Here is a 19,021-nt window from a genome sequence, read left to right as displayed (position 1 = left end):
ATCCACTCTTTTTCACACCAAAGGAAGCATACTATGCACTGTCTCACCTCTGCTTTCTCATTCTCATTCCATTTTTTTTTTTTTTGAGACAGGGTCTCGCTCTGTCACCGAGGCTGGAGTGCAGGGGTGCAATCACAGCTCACTGCAGCCTTGACCACCCAGGCTGAAGCAATCCTCCCACCTTGGCCTCCTGAGTAGCTGGTGCTACAAGTGAGTGTCACCACACCCGGCTGATTAAAAATATTTCTTTTTTTTGTAAATACAGGGTGTTGCTATGTTGTCCAGGCTGGTCGCAAACTCCGGGCTTCGGGAGCAAAGCAATCCTCCTGCCTTGGCTTCTCAAAGTGCTGGGATTAAGGGCATGAGCCACCATGCCCAGCCTCCTAGTGTATTTGTACATCAGTCTGTATGCGCACAAAGACAGCACACTCACTCTTCTCCAAGGCTGCAGAGTATTCCACTGTTTGATAAACTGTGGTTCACTGTGGAAGTGCCCCCTGATGGACATCTATGTAGCAATGAATGCCCTTGCACACACGCACTTCTCACATGTGTGAGTAATGCACCTACAGGATAAACTCCCAGTGGAGTAACTGAGCCAAAAGATCCATACATTTATGATTTTTACAGATGTTAGCAAATTGCCTCACATGGAAAATGGAAAATGCCATCGTGCCTATCTCCCTACAGGAAGGTAGGGATTGTTGCCATGTTATCCATGAGAAAATAGAAACTTACACAGGTCAAGAAACTTGGCCGAAGTCCCATCCACCCACCCATCCACCAACCATCCATCCATCCATCCAGTATTGAGTGCATACCATATGCCAGGCACTGATACAACATAAATTAAAACAGGCATCTTTCCCTCATGAAATTGAGGCTCAAGTGGGAAGAGAAGACAAGTGGAATGTATGTGATCTGATGATGATAAGTGCTGTGGAGAAAAACCAACCAGGGAGAGAAGAGAAAGTGCTGGGGAGGAGGGGACTTTAGTGATTTCAATGTTGAATAGGACGGCCAAGAAAGGCCTCTTCCTCTGCTGGTGGTGGACAACTGAGCAAGACAGAAGGACAGAAAGCAAATATCAGGCTGACAAGATGTTTGGGGAGGTGTACCCCCACAGAGAACAACTTCAAGGGCTCCGAGGTGGAGAGACACAGCAGAAGCAGTGCCAAGGGAACAGATGGGCCCATCAGACCCCAGCGCGAGCATGCTGTCTCCCGCTCCACAGACACACATCACCTGGCTCCGAAGACCAGCCGGCAGGGCCACTCGCAAGCGTTCTCACGAACAGGGCACCAGCCTGTCTCAGACCCCAGGCCAGCGTGGGAAGCACAGTCATTGAACTTACATGACTCTGGCTTATTTGGATTGGGTTTAACAAAAGAGGAAGAGAACAGAATGCATTTTTCTCCTGTTTTTCAAATTAAGAAAAAGAAATACCTAGAACATTTAATTAATATGAGAATAAAAATTATGCAGTCCAGTTTCTGCACTATAAGGTATATTTTTCAGAAAAAAGTCTAGTTAAAAAAAAAAATCTTAGTCAGTGCTCAATGTTAAGTAATGGAATTCCCCGTTGAGCTTGAATTCTCCAATGTCAATGGGGCCTTGATCTGGATGAGGATGTTGAAAAATACCCGAGGCAGAACTCTCGTCCCTCTGGAGGGATGGGGTTTCGGGAGTGGGCAGGGAGGTAGGAGTGGCAGGAGCACCAGGGGCCATGCTCCAAGGAAAAGCCCAGCCAATGCAGCAGGCCAAGGGGGTGGGGTCCCAGGCCACGTGTGGCATCTGTCCCGGCTGCAGCACATGAGCAGGGAGGGGGATTTGGTCTGGAGTTGTGAGCTGGGACTCAGGCTGTGGCTGTGAAGTCTGAAGCTAAAGGGCTTTGGCTGGGACCCTGACGCTTGCACTGCCCAGTCCTGCAGCACTGGTCTCAAGTGGAATGTGCTGTCAGTGTAAACATACACAGGGTTCTAAAAATGTGGTATGAAAAAAAGAATGTCAATGATCTCATTTATAGTTTTTTTACTGGTCATACGCTGAAATAATATTTTGGATATATAGATATAATAAAATATTTTCTTAAAATTATTTCACCTCATTTTACTTTTTTAATGTGATAATTAGAAAATTTAAACTTGCACACGTGGCTGGCACTGTATTTCTACTGGAGATGCTGCTGCAGACAGTGGAGGCACAGACAGTTTCTAGAAAGGGAAGTGGCAGAATAACATGAAATCCCCCAGCAGTAGGTGCAGAATGCAAGGTGGGCTGGGGGTGATGAGGAGGCTATGACAGTTAGGAGGCTATGACAACTGCGCATGCCATGGGCAAAGAGGTCTTAAACTTGACCAGGGGCAGTGTGGCAGAATGTGGCTGGGGGGAGGGCAAGATGGAAAGCGGGGGTGTGTAAAGACCTCTGGGTTTTGCCCAGTGTGCAGCTAGAAAGGTCTGCAGCTAATAAATATGACCACAAATGTCACAGAAATTGGCTGCGAAGAGTAACATCCTCAGATCTCCAAGGAGGATAACTTTAGCCCAGGTCAAGGCTGCAGTGAGTTATGATCACACCACTGTACTCCAGCCTGGGTGACAGAACGAGACCCTGTCTCTGAAATAAATAAATAAATAAATATAAATATATATAAATATATATATATATCTCTATCTCTCTCTCTCTCTCTCTCTCCAAGGAAGCAGGTGCAGCGGAGGAAGAGCATGTGAAACTCTGGGAAAAACCTCCATACAGGCCAGGCGCGGTGGCTCACACCTGTAATCCCAGTACTTTGGGAGGCCAGGGCGGGGGCGGATCACGAGGTCAGGAGATCGAGACCATCCTGGCTAACACGGTAAAACCCCGTCTCTACTAAAAACACAAAAAATCAGCTGGGCGTGGTGGCGGGCACCTGTAGTCCCACCTACTTGGGAGATTGAGGCAGGAGAATGGCAGGAACCCGGGAGGCGGAGGTTTGCAGTGAGCCGAGATAGCGCCACTGCACTCCAGCCTGGGTGACAGAGTGAGACTCCATCTCAAAAACAGACAGACAGACAGACAGACAGACAAACAAACAAAAACACACCTCTGTGCAGGGCACAGGACAAAAACTAGGAAAGCAGAAGGAAAATCCAAGCAAACAACCCACAAGTGCCACGAGGAGAGCAGGCAGAAGAGGAAGGAGCTGCCATAGGGGCCAGAGCCTCAAAGGACAGGCCTCTGAGACTGGAGGAAGCTGAGCCCAAAGGGATGGAGTGTGCAGGGGGGGCGGTGGTCCTTAGGAGAGAGCACAGGGAAGCAGGGTTGGGCAGAGAAGGTGCTGAGAGCAAAGGGACACCGTAGGGGAGGAGGGTGCAGGGCAGGTGCCTGGTGGAGGAAGGTGAGATCCAGGAGAGGGGGACGGGGAGGGACCTGCTCCCTAGGCCGGAAAGGAGGAGCTGGGGAACAGAGACAGGCAGAGGCAGGAAGGCTCTGGTGGGAAGCAGTGGAGAGCAGCAGTCCCAGTCGCAGCCCCTCCAGGGCAGGGGTACGCTGAGTGATGGGCAGGGCAGGTGCTCAGCAAGGAGAGGGAGGGAAGGCAGGGGAAGTAACAGAGGTGCTGGCAAAGCAGCTGGCCTGGCCACAGGGCTCTCCAATAGTGTCCAACTCCAAAACGCTCCAAGGCCCATTCTTAATAACCACTTTCATAAAAACAAAAAACCCAAAATGCAAATAAACCTTAAAAGCAAAACAAAATATGGACACATTTCTGTGTACATCAAGACACCTGCTCTGGGCCAGTGCTCTGTGGAGATACAGGCTCCATGTCTCCACCAAACGCTCAGCGTGGCCCTCCCCATACTTCCAGCTCTGCAAGGCAAACAGACCGCGCCACTTCAGAAATGAATACAAAGAAAAATCACACGAACAACGAAAACACTACCATCCCAAATGCCATCAACAGACAAGATTTTCTAAACACACTAGACTAGTTAAAATGAAACAAGAATAAAAATAAGTCTATAACCACATCAAAGTGTCATTTTGTGAAAGCAACTCACACTGATGCTTTCTAAGGCACTTCTTTTTCTTTTTCATTACTATCAATATGATAAGCAAAAAACAAAAATTAGTTTGGGGGTGAGTGGATCTGCATTTCAAAATGCAGATATAAATTTATAACAAAAATACTGAGACAATTCAAAAACCACAGCAGCTGCTAGAAAAGCCGTAATGCAACCACAAGCAAAAATGGCAACTAGAGGCTCTGATTATGTAAAGGCATTTGAAGAGGGCTCAGGAAGTATTAGGAAAGGGTATTTCAAAGCCACGTTAAGAGGGGATCGGATGTCATTTTCTCTGTTCAAGCTTTAAGGAGTAGATCATTACGGGCTCATTTCCTTCCTTCGATTAGAAAAGCAACAGAAACAAAACTAACAAACTGTGCAGACCATTCCTTTGTATAAGAATAGACAGAACACTGCTCAGCTTTACCCCACGCCTGGGAGGCACCTGCAGCTGGCAGGATGGGCCACCCAGCCTGGGCTGGCAGCAGTGTCCCTCCACACCCCAGGAGTCAGGGCCATCTCCTCTTCAGCATCCCTTCAGTAAGACTGGATCTAAATGCCACAAGGAGACGTGAGGCCTACCCAGTGTGTCTGCCTCAGCCTCACAGCCTGCGAGAGGAGAAGGGCAACAGCAGAGGGTATCGTGTCAGTAACGAAAGAAGCCAAATGCCAAGTTCTTTAACATTTTATATTTCAGCCAACAATTAACACATACTTGAAAATCCTTTAAAGTTACTATTCTGTGAATACACTCCAAAATCAGGATTTTTACAAAGACAACAAGGTTGCATTCATCACCATATAGGAACTGTCCCTTTGTAATTCTTCCTCCCCAAATATATAACCACTAGTTACAAAAAGCAAACTTCAGAACAGGGCAGAGTGAACACAACACACACAAACACACACACACACACACTCCACCAAAAAATTTAAAAAGTAAACTCCTCATCCCTCTGGGGTGCTTCACCACAGCAGGCTGAATGTGACTGGTGACTCTCCTCCGCGGGCAGCTCTGATGGCGGCGACACACTCCACGATCTGGGAGCTTGTCAGATGAACCGTGCGCCAAGATACTTTCAATAATGGCCCATTAGACATTTTCAAGGGCATCATATGTACAGAATGCTACAAACAGAAACCCAAAATCTACTCTGGAAGACTGGGGAAAGCAGAGACTCCAGGGAGCTGGGGATGATTTCCTGAGAGGGGCAAGAAAGGACTGGGCATTCAACTTTCTTTCGGTCTTGAACAGATGCACCAGCAAGGACCTCCAGTGTGACAGGGGACAGTCCCAGGGAGCGGGAAGAGGGCAGGGCCTGCCGATGCTCACTGGGCTGACCTGATCAGCGGCCAGATGTGGAGGTGGAAGGCGTGAGCCCTATGGTGTCCCCTCATTGAAAACAATCATAGACTGTGAAAGTCAACAGTGAGCATCACGGTTTAGAGGTGATGCTTTCCTACCTTCTTTGTACTTCTCTATTTCCCAATTTTTCTATCAACAAGCACTTTAAATGCACACAATTTTTAATTGATGGGGAAAATCACCTTTTAAAATATACTTGTTCCCAGATGGGAATTTTTCATCTATGTTCATCTCAGGTGGATTTCTGAAATTTATAATTCCATTCCATTCATCTGTCCATCCCAACATTTATTATATTTTCATGTACCAGGCACCAGAAAGGAGGCAAAGGCCAGAGTAACTGATGCTGGGGATTTGCTGTGTGCAGGTGTGTGCACATGTGGTAACAGGTGGGTCTGAGAGGTGTTCTGGTGAGGAAGACTGAAAGGCCACATTGCTGTCATTGTGACCAGCGGGCCAACCCTCGGCCTCACACATGTTGAGTCTCTGCCTGGGTTGCCATGCTCCTACCATCTTGTCCTAGAAAATTAATTATTTATCTTTCAAAACTGTTGGTATCTCACCTCCCACAGAAGCCTTTCCTTCCAACACCGATCCTCCCGGCAAAGGAAGCCTCTGAGTTTCTCTCAACCTCCACGTTGCTGAGCACGCACCAAGGCTGGCTCTTCAGGCCCTTCACAAACACCCTGCCTGAACTCACTCATGAGCCTCATCACAGACCTCTCAGGTGGGTGCTGTTCCCACCCATTTTCCAACCCAGGCGGAGAGGTGAGACCCTCATCATCCTGCAAGCAGAAAGTGGCAGGGCTGGTGTCTGAGCCCTCAGCATTCTGGGCTGTGAAGTTGTAAATGTCGTAGTAGTTAACCGTGTGTTAAGTGCCCCTTTGAAAACAGTAGCTGAGATGGCCAGAATCTTGGAGTATAATCAGGCCTCAGTCCCAGGCCGCCTTTGTTCTCGTCATCATCTCTCCGAAGACTCTTTCATCTAATCTCAAGGGCGTGATTACTATTTCTATGCTGACAAATGCCAAATTGTGACCCCTAGTTTAGTGCTCCAGATCCATACATCCCACTATCTACAGGTCTCTCAAACTTAGCAAGTACAGACCAGAACCTCTGATCTTCCCCTCCATTCCCTGACAACTGCTCCTTTCCCAGTCTTACCCAACACAGCAAGAGACACCCAGAAACCTGATGTATTAATACATCTCTCCAATTCAGTCTCCAAAAAGCAGCCAGGGTACCTTTCAAAAACACCAATCTGCCTGCCTTGTGCACCTGCTCCCTTCTAAGGAATCCCATACTTCAGGCTAAGAAACAAATCTGGATCAGGCCCTAAGTGATGTGGCCCTCCACTCTCACGCCCTTACTTCATGCCACCTTCCCCAGGTAAACTGTCCTTCTTTCAGTTTCCTTGGTCTCAAGGGCCCTCATCAGCTATTCCTTTTGCAGGAATGCTCCATCTCCAGATCCTTACCTGGTTGGCCTTCTTCTCACATGAGGCTCAGCTTAAAACACACCACTTCCTGCGAGATGTCCTCTGCCTCCCAGTTTAAAGTAGACCTCTGTGTTGGCCAGGCGTGGTGGCTCATGCCTATAATTCCAGCACTTTGGGAAGCTGAGGTGGGTGGATCACTTGAAGCCAGGAGTTCCAGACCAGCCTGGCCAACATGGTGAAATCCCGTCTCTACTAAAAATACAAAAATTAGTCAGGCGTGGTGGCCTGTAATCCCAGCTACTTGGGTGGGTGAGGCACAAGAATAGCTTGAACCCAGGAGGTGAAGGCTGCAGTGAGCCAAGATTGCGCCACTGCACTCCAGCCTGGGTGACAGTAAGACTCTGTCTCATAAATAAATAAAGTAGACCCCTGTGATTCTCTCCCTTTCTCAGGCCTGCTCTCTTGCCTCTGACATCACAGAGTGTCACCATCTGTGGTCACCAGTGTGTCTGGGTGGTGCTATCACCTCTCTTCCCTCCTGAGGGGCCACAGGAAGGCAGGTTTTGCTGCCACCGCAGACCCAGTGCTGGGCATGTGGCAGGAAGTCAGGTCCTGAATGAATGAAACAATGGCCACAACTCCAGTTCAAGCCCTCAGCTCTCACCTGGACAGTTACTAGAGCCTCCTCACTGGTCTTGCTACCTTCATCCTGTCTGTCTTCATTCCAATCCGCCTTCCACAAGTGCTGACAAGAGTTCTAAAAACACAGTTGATCCTGTCACTCCCTTGATTAAAAGGCCAAAGGTTCCCCCACATCCTCCAATCTCAGCTCCAAATTTCTTCACGTGACATGAAAGGGCTTTTATAGTACAAGCTGCTTCCAACTGATCTTTCCAGCTTCGAACGCTGCCACTCCAAGTCCCACACTGTGATGTGGCCAAGCTGTTCCTGGACGTTCGTTCACATGCCCAGTTGTTCCTCCAGCCCTGAAGGCCTTCCTTACCCTCCTCTAACCACTATGTACCCTTTAAGACCCAGATCAAATGTCACTTTCTGAAAGCATTTCTTGGAACTCCCCCAGTGAACTTAACATTTTTAAAAACTTTATGTTATGTGATGCATACTGAAGAATTCCTGCGGCAGCTACCCCTTGGTGTTTTGTTCATATCGCTATGCTGACACACGCCCAGTACTCTCTGTCCATCCTTACTAAACTGTGAGCTCCCAGAAGGGCAAGAGCTCATCTGGCAACCATGCATGGTAGGGCCTGTAACCAATAAGAGTTTCTGGATTAATTCTGGTTCCAACTCTGTCATCAACTTGCGACCTGATCTGGACAATTCACTTACATGCTCTTTGACTATTTCCTCATCTGTAAAATGGGAATAACTGCCCACCCTCCCCAAAGAGGCCACAGGTAAAAGTGCCTTGAAACCTGTAAATCTCACACCACAGCAAAGCACGACACACACGATGACTACTCCACCACCATTCCTGGCACTCTCTAAGGAACAAACCTCCAGTGACCCTTGCTCTTAGACATTCTGACCAAAATCTGATAAAAATGTAGCCACACGGCCAGAGAATTTCCTTACTATGAAGGGCAATCAATTTCAGCCTCAAGCTGTAAATGCCAAGCTGGCATTAAACCACACACAGTCCTAGCATTCTAAATAGCAATTTTTCAAATACAATGTAAAATGAGTATGAGATAACTCATGCTTAAATCATGAAGAATGAGGAGCTGCCTTCCAGCCTGCAACTCCCAGTCACCAGGGCAGGGATAGTTCTGGCTGACGCAGCCTGGGTGCTCCCAGAGCCCTGAGACTCTGGGGACGTTTGGTCTCCAACTCCCTGCCCTCCCCCTGCCACGACACACAAAACTTTCTTGTTCTCTAAGCGGCGTTCTGTACCATCCTCGGCCAGGGCTGCCTCCGGGTCTTGTTTACTAACAGCCCTGTACATGGCTCCAATCCCTGCCCCCTCAATCACACTCTCCCTTACCTCAACAATAAAAACCCACAATGATTCCAAATTCACAATTTCTGCTAACAGTGCACAGGAGGCCAATTTTGTGTGCTGCTCCCGCAACCCAGCACCAAAAAAATAATCATCCAGCTACTCAGAAATCACTTCCTCAGATGATACTAACAAAACATCTAGGTAAATAAAATATTTTCTGCTTCACTTTTTTTTAATGCAAAATGGGATTAAATACTTTTCCTCTACAGTGTGTCAGTCCAGATGGCAAGTTTTATTTCCAGTCAACTCAGAGGAAACTAGAAGAGACGGCATGGTTCCTAAGATCTTATCAAACCCACTGGCGAGGTCAGACAGGCGCACCCTGGGTGGACGCTGATTTGCATGGATAGCAAGCACCACGACTGCAGAAGAATCCAAATTTTAACTGCCATTTATTTGTCAATTTGAATTTTCTTCCCCAAACAAAATTATTTCTTAAAAACCATATTCTATAATGTGTTTTTGTTCCAAGTTAATGATGTTCAAACCATGCAACAATACAAAAGGGAGGGGGTCCTACATAGCCTGACCCTTGCACCTCAGCGGCAAGGTCCCAAGTAGAGACTGGAACCCAGGGTTTCTAACTCAGCAAGCCTACCTTATCTTTCCCACTTGGTAGAAAAGTCATACTGAAACAGAGGAGGAAGAACATTAAATATGAAATAGCAATACTTGAGGCTGAAAGATGCTCCAACAGCTTTAAAAAATATAATCTACTTGGCAATTTCTATATGCCACATTTAACAGCCCTGACATGTTCCTGAACAGACAGCTCAGATATCTCAGGCTCTTTCCAGAATGAAATTGAAGATACTAGAAACCCCCGTACATACTATAACACTGGCAAAAGCTATGTCATGTGACCAAACTTTAAGTGCCAGAATTTCTAACTATGTCGAAGGTGAGTTTACAGCAACTATTTTCAAGAGCAAGTGAAGTACTCCTTAGCCAAATAACTGTCAAACACACATACAGAAGCTTTAGCTACAATTTAAGCAGCCTAAGGAAATGTCATCAAGTTCTTTGATCTGCATGAAATGTTCTGGTGATGTAAACCAACTTTGGAATTCTATATTTTCTTATTTAAATTATAAATACCGAGTTACAGTACTGTCCCTATCTCCATTATAGAAGAGTTTTAAAACAACTGTTATAGACACCTGAGCATGCTCCACAAAAATGCACAAAACAGTTACCCCAAGGAAGAACAGGTAAGGTCAACAAATTTATCCACCACATTTAAACTTGGGCATACTAGGTAGGAGGGCTGGGCGAATAAAAACTGGGCTTAGCCTGAAGTGCAAAATAAGGCCCACTAACCTCGGTGAGAATGTATCAACTCTTAAAGGGATTCTTAACAGCTAAGACAGGGTGCTACTTACTTCCTCATTAAAAAGTTTGCTAGTTTCTTTTTTGATTGGGTCTATAAGCTGGACTTGGCCTGCGGAAAAGCCCACTAGGAGAGAGACACTTTCTGCTGTGGCTGTTAGGTGGTTGAAGTCATGACAAGTAGGCTGTGTTCCTTTGTATATCCTTTTATCTATTGGTTTACTCAAGTCAGCAGCCTGGAGGAGAAAGAGAAAAATACATACAGTAAACAGCACATTGAGATGAGAAATCTAAGTTATGCTATTTTATACTCCATTATGATGTTTAATCTTAAAAACGAAGTTATTTAAAATATTTTTTCAGTTGTGACAACATTCATCTAACATTTTATAAAAGCACTTTCACATACCTTAGCCAATTCGATATTATTAGACTATCTATAATATGTTCATAACTGTTACTTTCACAACTTATTCTCCTTCAAGTACATGTAACAAAGACTCCTGGACTTCAGCAGGAAATATCCTTGAGATACTAAATTCAGTATTTTCAAAATGCATTTCAAGCAGTGTCTAACAGAGTGACCACATAAAAAGCTCAGCTTTCAATGTATCTACAGCACCTAAATGCCCACTGGCCAGTTACCTGCAGCCCAGTGGTTCTCAAAGTGTAGTCCCCAAACCAGAAGCAGCAGCAGCAGCACGTGGGAACTTAGAAATGCAAAAATCTCAAACCTCACCCCAGACTAAATGAATCAGAAACTATGGGAGTAGGGCCAGCAAGCCTTAGTTTAAAGAGCCTTCCAAGTGATTCTGATGCCCACTCAAGTCTAAGACCCACTGCTGGAGCCCACTCTGTACAGGTGGCTCCCTTCCTGGGTCAAAATCCCTCTTCTGGATTAGGTTTCAGGGAACATTCACTTACTGAGGCCATAAGCAAAGAGCTTTACATGCATTGTCCTTAATCCTAACAGTAATGCTCCAGAGTGGACAATATCTTACCCATTTTACAGATGAGAAAACAAGTTTAGGGAAGTTAAATAACTTGACCAACGTCACCATACCTACCTAGTAAGTGGCAGGACTGGATTTGGAACCCAGATCTGTTTGGCCATTAAGGGGATGGGGAGAGAGAGTCAAGAGCAAATGATTTCTCACTTGGGTGAACAGTGATTTTTCAATGTGCCCTCCCCACTTTCAAGAAGGATTCTTTTCTTCATGAGAAATGTCCTGTGGCATCCCAATATGCTGGCCTTTTATTGGTGAAATAAGGGAAACCCACCCCCTCCCACTCTTATCTGGAAATCTCCGGTGGAGACAACTAACCCTGAAGCAGAACTCGTCCCTCAAGACACCCAGTTCACCCTGTGTGGCCCTCTGGGGCTCCCGGCTCTAGTTCTCTACTGACTGCCCCTCAGGTTCTGAAGATTTCTTTCTTCCAAAGAGGCCTGTGACATTGAACCAAGTATTCTAATGTTTGACTTTCCAATAACAAATATAAATACTGAATAGAAAGAGGACCTCAAAATTACAGGCGTCTTTGAGCAAACTCAAAACCTTGCACATGTGGAAGTCTGGACCTGAGTGGTAACAAGTAGCTCTGGGAGCCCCAGGGCAAAGGAATGAGGGTGCATGCCATGCGGACACTCTCCCAGCCTCACCTCAGTTAAAACGGAGATGAGAATCTCTGTTCTACCAACCTCATGGGATTGTCTGGAGGATGAAATAAGAGAATATATACATGAAAGAGCCTTGAAAAGTGTAATACAAAGCACGATACAAAACAAAAGGGAGTCCTGACTTTGGAGCGAGGAGAAAAGGGGCCAGCGGAGGGGAGCCGCTGCTGTGCAGCAAGGCGGGCTGAAGGCAGCTCTGCCGAGTGCCGCGAGAGTGAGGAGCGGGGCCCAGGACCATGGCCACGGACAGGCCGTCTGAGGAAGGCAGCTTCTGAGCAGGCTCGGATGGCAGGAAAAGAGAAACCTGGCCTGAGAGAACACCACACGCCATCCACCTCAGAATGAGGAAGACACCCACCAAAAAAAAAAACAAAAAACCAACAAATATAAAATAAGATATAACTGGCAGCTACAGAACAAAAATCCAATTTGAAATACAAACAATTAAGTTACACATAATTACTGTATCAGTATATTCAACTCTTGAGACTTATTTTTTTTTTTTTTAGTTTGCTTAGGAAAAATAAAAAATCAGCTAGGTGTGGCGGTGCACGCCTGTGGTCCTAGTTATTCAGGAGGCTGAGGTGGGAAGACTGCTTGAGCCCAGGAGTTCAAGGTGACAGTTAATTAGGATTGCACCACTGCACTCCGGGCTAGATGACACAGCAAGACAAAACGACAACAACTACCACTTAGGGAACTTCCCCCTAAAAGAATATACCTAAAATTACGCACTGAAATACACAGATCAAGTCAAAGGCCAGACAGAAATTAACAAAGAAAACAGTCTAATATAAATTAAAGAATAGGTCATGTTTCTCAGAAACAACAGAGGAAGTAAAAGCACCTATTTTTCTAAGTACTGCCACCAGTTTAGGGTTAGACTCAGGGACCCCCTCACAACTACATTGGCTTCAGTTATTGGTATGTTTTTACATCCCTGCCTCCCAATATGGAATTTTACTGAAAAGATGGAAGCATTTTAAATGAGAAGATATTATGTTTACTCTTAAATCAGGTAAAATGGGCCAGGCATGGTGGCTCATGCCTGTAATCCCAGCACTTTGGGAAGTTGAGGAGGGAGGATCACCTGAGGTCAGGAGTTCAAGACCAGCCTGACCAATATGATGAAACCCCATCTCTATTAAAAATACAAAAATTAGCCGGGTGTGGTGGCAGGCGCCTGTAATCCCAGCTACTCGGAAGGCTGAGACAGGAGAATCGCTTGACCCTGGGGGGCGGATGTTGCAGTGAGCCGAGATCACACCACTGCACTCCAGCCTGGGTAACAGAGCCAGACTCCGTCTCAAAAAAAAAAAAAAAAAAAAGTAAAAAATCAGGTAAATATTCTAAAACTACCCTGTTTATTCTACTAATTTGCTTAACAAACTTTCTTCCTAGGTCACTGCTCTTGAAGTGTACCAGTCCAGGACTAGTTTATTAGTCTGTAGTCAAACGCACTGCCTGTAGTACAGAAATTGAGAATAAGAGTTTAGAAACTTTTATGGCAACTGACAAATTTTACATCTGTTGAATCTAATGATAAAAAGTTAGAGTTTGTATTCTGCACGTTTCTTTCAGTTTCTTTTCCTATTAATTCTTTTTATTTTTACAAAAGTATCAATCCACATAGACTAAAATTTTTTTAAAGTTGGTCTGTCAACACTAGTGTGAGTGGCACTGTCCAGAAGACACAAAAGTTGACCTGGCTGGCCCCAAGGAACACTTAGAATCTCTCTCACCTAAGGTCACTCCTCCCTCCCCAATCCCTCTCCAGTGGCACTGACCAAACTGGAACAGCAGAAGTCCAGCCAGGCAATATGTCACCTTTACCAAGTAAGAACTACCAAGAAGTCTGAAGTGACTGCTAGGTTATGTGCCCATAAAAAAAAAATTATATTTCTGAAAAATCTATGGACTCCACTCTTGGGCCTGAGCTTTTTGGAGCCCCACCTCAGATAGAGAAAGGCCAGGTCTCCCAGTGCCTGCCTTCATGTCCAAGCACAACCATCTCCCACTCACCGGTCCTCTTTCCATTCATCGCTGAGTTCTAACTCAATTTCCATTGATATGTGACCATCGTATTTCCTCCTCCTCTGGGAGCCGGGGGATGGGGTGTCGGGGCCAACATGCACTCTGAGCTCACACACCTTTTTAGGAGCAGAAGTAACCACCCGAGCCAGCTATTCCTCTTCCCATGGGGTCATCAACCCCTGGCAGATGGCTTCCCAGGCAGGGGCGGTCTGGTAGAGAGAGAAAGAGCCCAGACCAGGCAAGCCTAAGTTCAAATCCTGCCTTCCCTCTTGGTAGCCAAGTGGCCTTGGGCAAAGTGCAAGTTTCCTCTCACTAAGCCTAGGAGATGAAAGGCCCCTCTCCTGCACGGCAATGGTGAGGCCTGCAGACAACAGAAAGCACAGAGCACACAGAAGTATTTGGGTAGCTACCATTATTCATTCATTCCAGCTACATCTTATCTCTAATCAAAATGTCTCCTAATTTCTTTCTCCTTTTTTTTTTTGAGATAGAGTCTTGCTGTGTTGCCAAGGCTGGAGTGCACTGGCATGACTTCAGCTCACCGCAACCTCCACTTTCAGGGTTCAAGCAATTCTTGTGCCTCAACCTCCTCAGCAGCTGGGATTACAGGCATGCACCAACATGCCCAGCTAATTTTTGTATTTTCAGTAGAGACAGGGTTTCACCATGTTGGCCATGCTGGTCTCGGTCTCCTGACCTCAAGTGATCCGCCCGCCTCAGCCTCCCAAAGTGCTGGGATTACAGGTGTGAGCCACTGGGCCTGGCCTGTGGCCTCCTAATTTCCATCAAGTCAAAGTAGGAAAAAGTACCTAGCACCCCTGCCCTCCAGGGTTCACCCCCATCCTCCCCAACAGCAATATCACCTTCTGTCTAGTCAATACTTTCTTTTTTTTTTTTTTTAGAACAGAATTCCATTCTTGTTGCCCAGGCTGGAGTGCAATGGTGTGATCTCGACTCACTGTAACCTCTGCCTCCGGGTTCAAGTGTCTCCTGCCGTGGCCTCCTGAGTAGCTGGGATTAAAGGAGTCTGCCACCACACCTGGCTAATTTTTTGTTTTGTTGTTGTTGTTGTTTGGTATTTTTAGTAGAGACGGGGTTTCACCATGTTGGCCAGGCTGGTCTCAAACTCCTGACCTCAGGTGATCCAACTGCCTTGGCCTCCCAAAGTGCTGGGATTACAAGCGTGAGCCACCGCGTTTGGCCTAGTCAACACTTTCTATGTGCCAGGCCTGCACCAGGAACTTTACACTCATCATCCAATCCAGTCCTAGTCACCCCTCAAAGCTGGTACTAATGTTTCCACATTACACTGATGAGGGACCTGGAAGGAAGTTCCGGGTCATGAGGTTGTGCTCTTATCAGCTCTACACAATCTTGCCTCTCCACCCTTCACTGGCCCTCCACACAACTCATGAGCACTGGCCTGAGCATACATCCCCTCTTTCTTGGCTTCATTAAGTCACCCTCTTGGTAGGGACAGTCTCCTCTGCCTGCCTCCCCAGGAATCTTGACCGTCAGTTCAAGTCCCACCACCCACAGCAAGGATTTTCCCAACAATTCTCAAGTACTTAATTCGTTCCATAACATTTAATATTTAATCACTTACATGACTTCAGAATTGTTTTATGTCTGTTATAATCAATTCAAATAACAAAAACTCTTTTAAGGAGAACTTTATTAAACAGTTACCACTGTATAGTTCCACAAAATTAGTTTTTTTCAGCTTTCTGACAGACTCTACAGACTTTGGGATTTCAAAAAATGGTTTGCATCCTAACTATTACCAATTAACTAAGTTCTTCAACATAAGTTTTTTTCCACTCAGATTCTGACAGATAAATATGAATTTATAGAAGAACCGATTTATTAAACATTCTTATCCATTTTAAGAACCGGGTATTTGGTCTCCAGCCCCAGCTGAGTATCCAGCCTGCCACAGATGCTAAGTATTTGTAGCATATATTAAACCACAACTGTTTCTTTCTTCTATGGAAAGTTTAAATTTTATCATTATGCTCACGAGTATGCATAAGGAGTTACTGATTACAAATAATTTGACAGTCTCATCATACTTACTAAGTTCTCAACTTAATAGAAAAATTGTAAGTGACAGTTTTAAAATTCCTGCTAAAGAAACAACTAGTTATCAAAGCCTTGATCAGTAAGTAGACATTTTTAAATGTAATACTTCTCTTTTCCTTCGACTTTTTCTTCTTCTTCATTACTATCATTATTATTGAGACAAGGTCTCGCTCTATTACGCTAGGGTGCAATGGTGAGATCTCAGTTCACTGCGACCTCTGCCTCCTGGGTTCAAGTGATTCTCCTGCCTCAGCCTCCCGAGTAGCTGGGATTACAGGTACGTGCCACCACGCCCAGCTAATTTTTGTATTTTTTGTAGAGACGGGGTTTCACCATGTTAACCAGGCTGGTCTCGAACTGACATCAAGTGATCCGCCTGCCTTGGCCTCCCAAAGTGGTGGGATTACAGGCGTGAGCCATCACACCTGGCCTTCCTTAGACTTTTCATTCTTAAAATATCTGGAATTTTTTTTTTTTTTTTTGGGTAAACATGGTCTTGCTGTGTTACCCAGACTGGAGTACAGCGATGCAAATACAGCTCACTGCAGCCTCAACCTCCTGGGCTCAATTGATCCTCCTGCCTCAGCCTCTCAAGTAGCTGGGACACAGGTGTGTGCCACCATGCCTAACTAATTTTTCTGGAATACTACTACTGAAATTCAGAGTCAGCTGGGTTAGTTCAGCAAGGCACTAATGAGCCTATAGGTCCTTGAGGAATTTCTGTCCAGTACCACAAAGGGTCTGCAAAAGAAACCCTCCAGTTCCAGTTCATGCCTTCACCACAGCCCTGCCTGCTCACTCTTCCCTTGGGAATGCTGCTGAGTGGACAGAAATGTGGAGGAAGGACTTGAACCTGCGAGGGGCTATTCCGCCAAAGGCAAAGAGCTTGCAGCCTGGTTCCCACCAACTTAGTGGGCCTCAGTAGGGCTTTGGGAAGCCTGTGGCATCACGGGCAACAGCCACATCACATCACATGGGCCTGGTAAAGTTTTACTTGATAAAACTCTTGAGTGCCTAGAAGCATCTGAGGTGGTATGAAAAATATCTCAGAGCTCTTTTGAAAAATGTGTGTCAAATTATAATCTTAGATATAATTTTAAATGAATCAGGTGGAGACAGTGTAGGTAATAAAGGTAGTTTTATTTTCCCTAAATTTCACATCCCCACCTGAGAATCACCTAAGAGAGAACTGGTCTTGCAGAGTCTTGCCAGAAAAGTAAAAGATCCTTTTACTGGCATAGCTAATAGCTACCAAATGCCTAATGCAGGCAGACCAGAAACTCACCTGGCCTACACCCAAAGCACTCTCTACCTCTCTACCTCCTCAGTCCACTCCTCCCATCCTTAAGCCCCACCCCAACCAGCCTTATACTTGGCACTCTGTTGGGTCCCCAGCCTGGCACCCCTGCCCAAAGGACAGCTTCAGGGCCCTCATCCAGCCTGGGTTCCCCCGGCCTAGATCAGCCTCTCTAGCTCTGCGCCAGTCTCCTTCCACCCATTTCTAATCCCATGCAATCTGCCTACACTTTGCAGATGCATCTTCGGGAAGCCTTAGGTCACTCCCCGACTCCACCATTGCCACAGCTCTGCAGGGCCTACAGCTTAGCACTCACAGGCTGCCCAATGTGGCCTTATCACCCCCGTCCCTCCACACACATTACCCCAAAGAACCCTGGCTGCTGCCTGTGCTTCTGACACCTCGCCTTTCCTGCCATTCCTTCTTTCACCCAGAAAACATTCCCTACCCTCATATTCACAAAAGCAGACATGTCATGTCCCCCTGGCCCCCCTAGCCTATGTGACATTCTTCCAGTCCCCTTCACTGATGCCTAGCACTATGTGCCACACTTATTAGCTGCAATATGTTAACCATATTCCATATATTGTGAAAGTCCAGCTCCTTTTAAAAACAAGAAAGAAGCCAGGAGGCTGCTGAGTCACTGACAGCCTGAATGAATTAATCTAAACTAGCTGGAGCAGTCTGAGCAGCATCAAAGGTTGCCATAAGCCATTTTGAAAATCAGAAGAGAACGACTGTAGTGCTACCATTCCTCTTGACCACATCTCAGACAACCAAAACAGGGACCAAAAGTGACCAAGAAATTACTTCCAACAGCCACAAAGGATCACCCACTAGAAAAGAAGTGGAACAACTAGGGGCCTATCTTAAAACTTCAGATCCAAAATAAACCACATAGGAAAGACTGTTCCACGGGTTTTTTTGGTGCAACTTTTTTTTTTTTTTTTTTTTGAGACAGAGTCTCACTTTGTCGCCCAGGCTGGAGTGCAGTGGCGCCATCATGGCTCACGGCAAGCTCCGCCTCCAGGGTTGACGCCATTCTCCTGCCTCGGCCTCCCTAGTAGCTGGGACTACAGGCACCTGCCACCACACCTGGCTAATTTTTGTATTTTTAGTAGAGAGGGGGTTTCACCGTGTTAGCCAGGATGGTCTCAATCTCCTGACCTCGTGATCCGCCTGCCTCGGCCTCCCAAAGTGCTGGGATTACAGGTGTGAGCCACTGTGCCCGGCCCTTGGTGGAACTTTTAACCTAGTCAGGCTTGGAGCTGCTAGTGCCTGTTAGGGATTGATTAGTCCACACTCCAGGGCCTGGGGCTGGACCACATCTGCTTGTCATCCTGGTGAAACCTGGGTGGGGGGTCGGGGGAAGACACTGAAGATGAAGAGAGACCTTGGCCACTCAGAGCTGATACTCACCTTTTGAACAAAGTTCAACTATTTAACCAAAATTTTCTTCAACATAATGGGAAATAACTGGGTGGATCTAATGGCAAAAATACCACACAGTGATTTTCAAACATCTTCAACTGCCCACACTTCAGTGTAGGCGAACAGTTTAATGTTCAAGTAACAATCAGCTGCAGAGTACCACACAGATGCCAATTCCACAGTCCCACCGCTGCCCTTGAAGGGGCAACAAAACCAGGTTTATCTTATGGAAACACCCACACAATCCATGCTCCTCCTGATCTCTTCAATTCAATAGTTACAACCAAAATATCTGAACAG

General features: G+C 46.1%; 1 protein-coding gene across 28 annotated transcripts in view; it reads right to left on the bottom strand.

The window, feature by feature from the left end:
• Positions 1-19,021, bottom strand: part of WDR20 (WD repeat domain 20) — an 89,514-nt gene that overhangs the window by 18,748 nt on the left and 51,745 nt on the right. For 11 of the 28 annotated variants that reach the window (XM_025390953.1, XM_025390955.1, XM_025390943.1 and 8 more), the window contains one exon: positions 10,256-10,438. The exons of 4 other annotated variants lie outside the window; for them this stretch is intronic. Coding sequence is in view for 12 of the 24 variants with exons in the window: in XM_025390943.1 (XP_025246728.1) it covers positions 10,256-10,438 (183 nt within the window). In the remaining 12 variants the exon portion in view is untranslated. Of the gene's footprint in view, positions 1-6,973; positions 7,101-7,515; positions 7,609-9,471; positions 9,503-10,255; positions 10,439-11,862; positions 11,915-19,021 lie in introns of those variants that run through there. 13 more of the 28 variants (XM_025390957.1, XM_025390941.1, XM_025390963.1 and 10 more) reach the window with 6 other exon arrangements.

Source organism: Theropithecus gelada, chromosome 7b, assembly GCF_003255815.1.
Source record: "Theropithecus gelada isolate Dixy chromosome 7b, Tgel_1.0, whole genome shotgun sequence".
NCBI lineage: Eukaryota > Metazoa > Chordata > Mammalia > Primates > Cercopithecidae > Theropithecus > Theropithecus gelada.
Note: the sequence above shows the minus strand (reverse complement) of the source record. Positions and strands in the feature narration are given on the sequence as shown.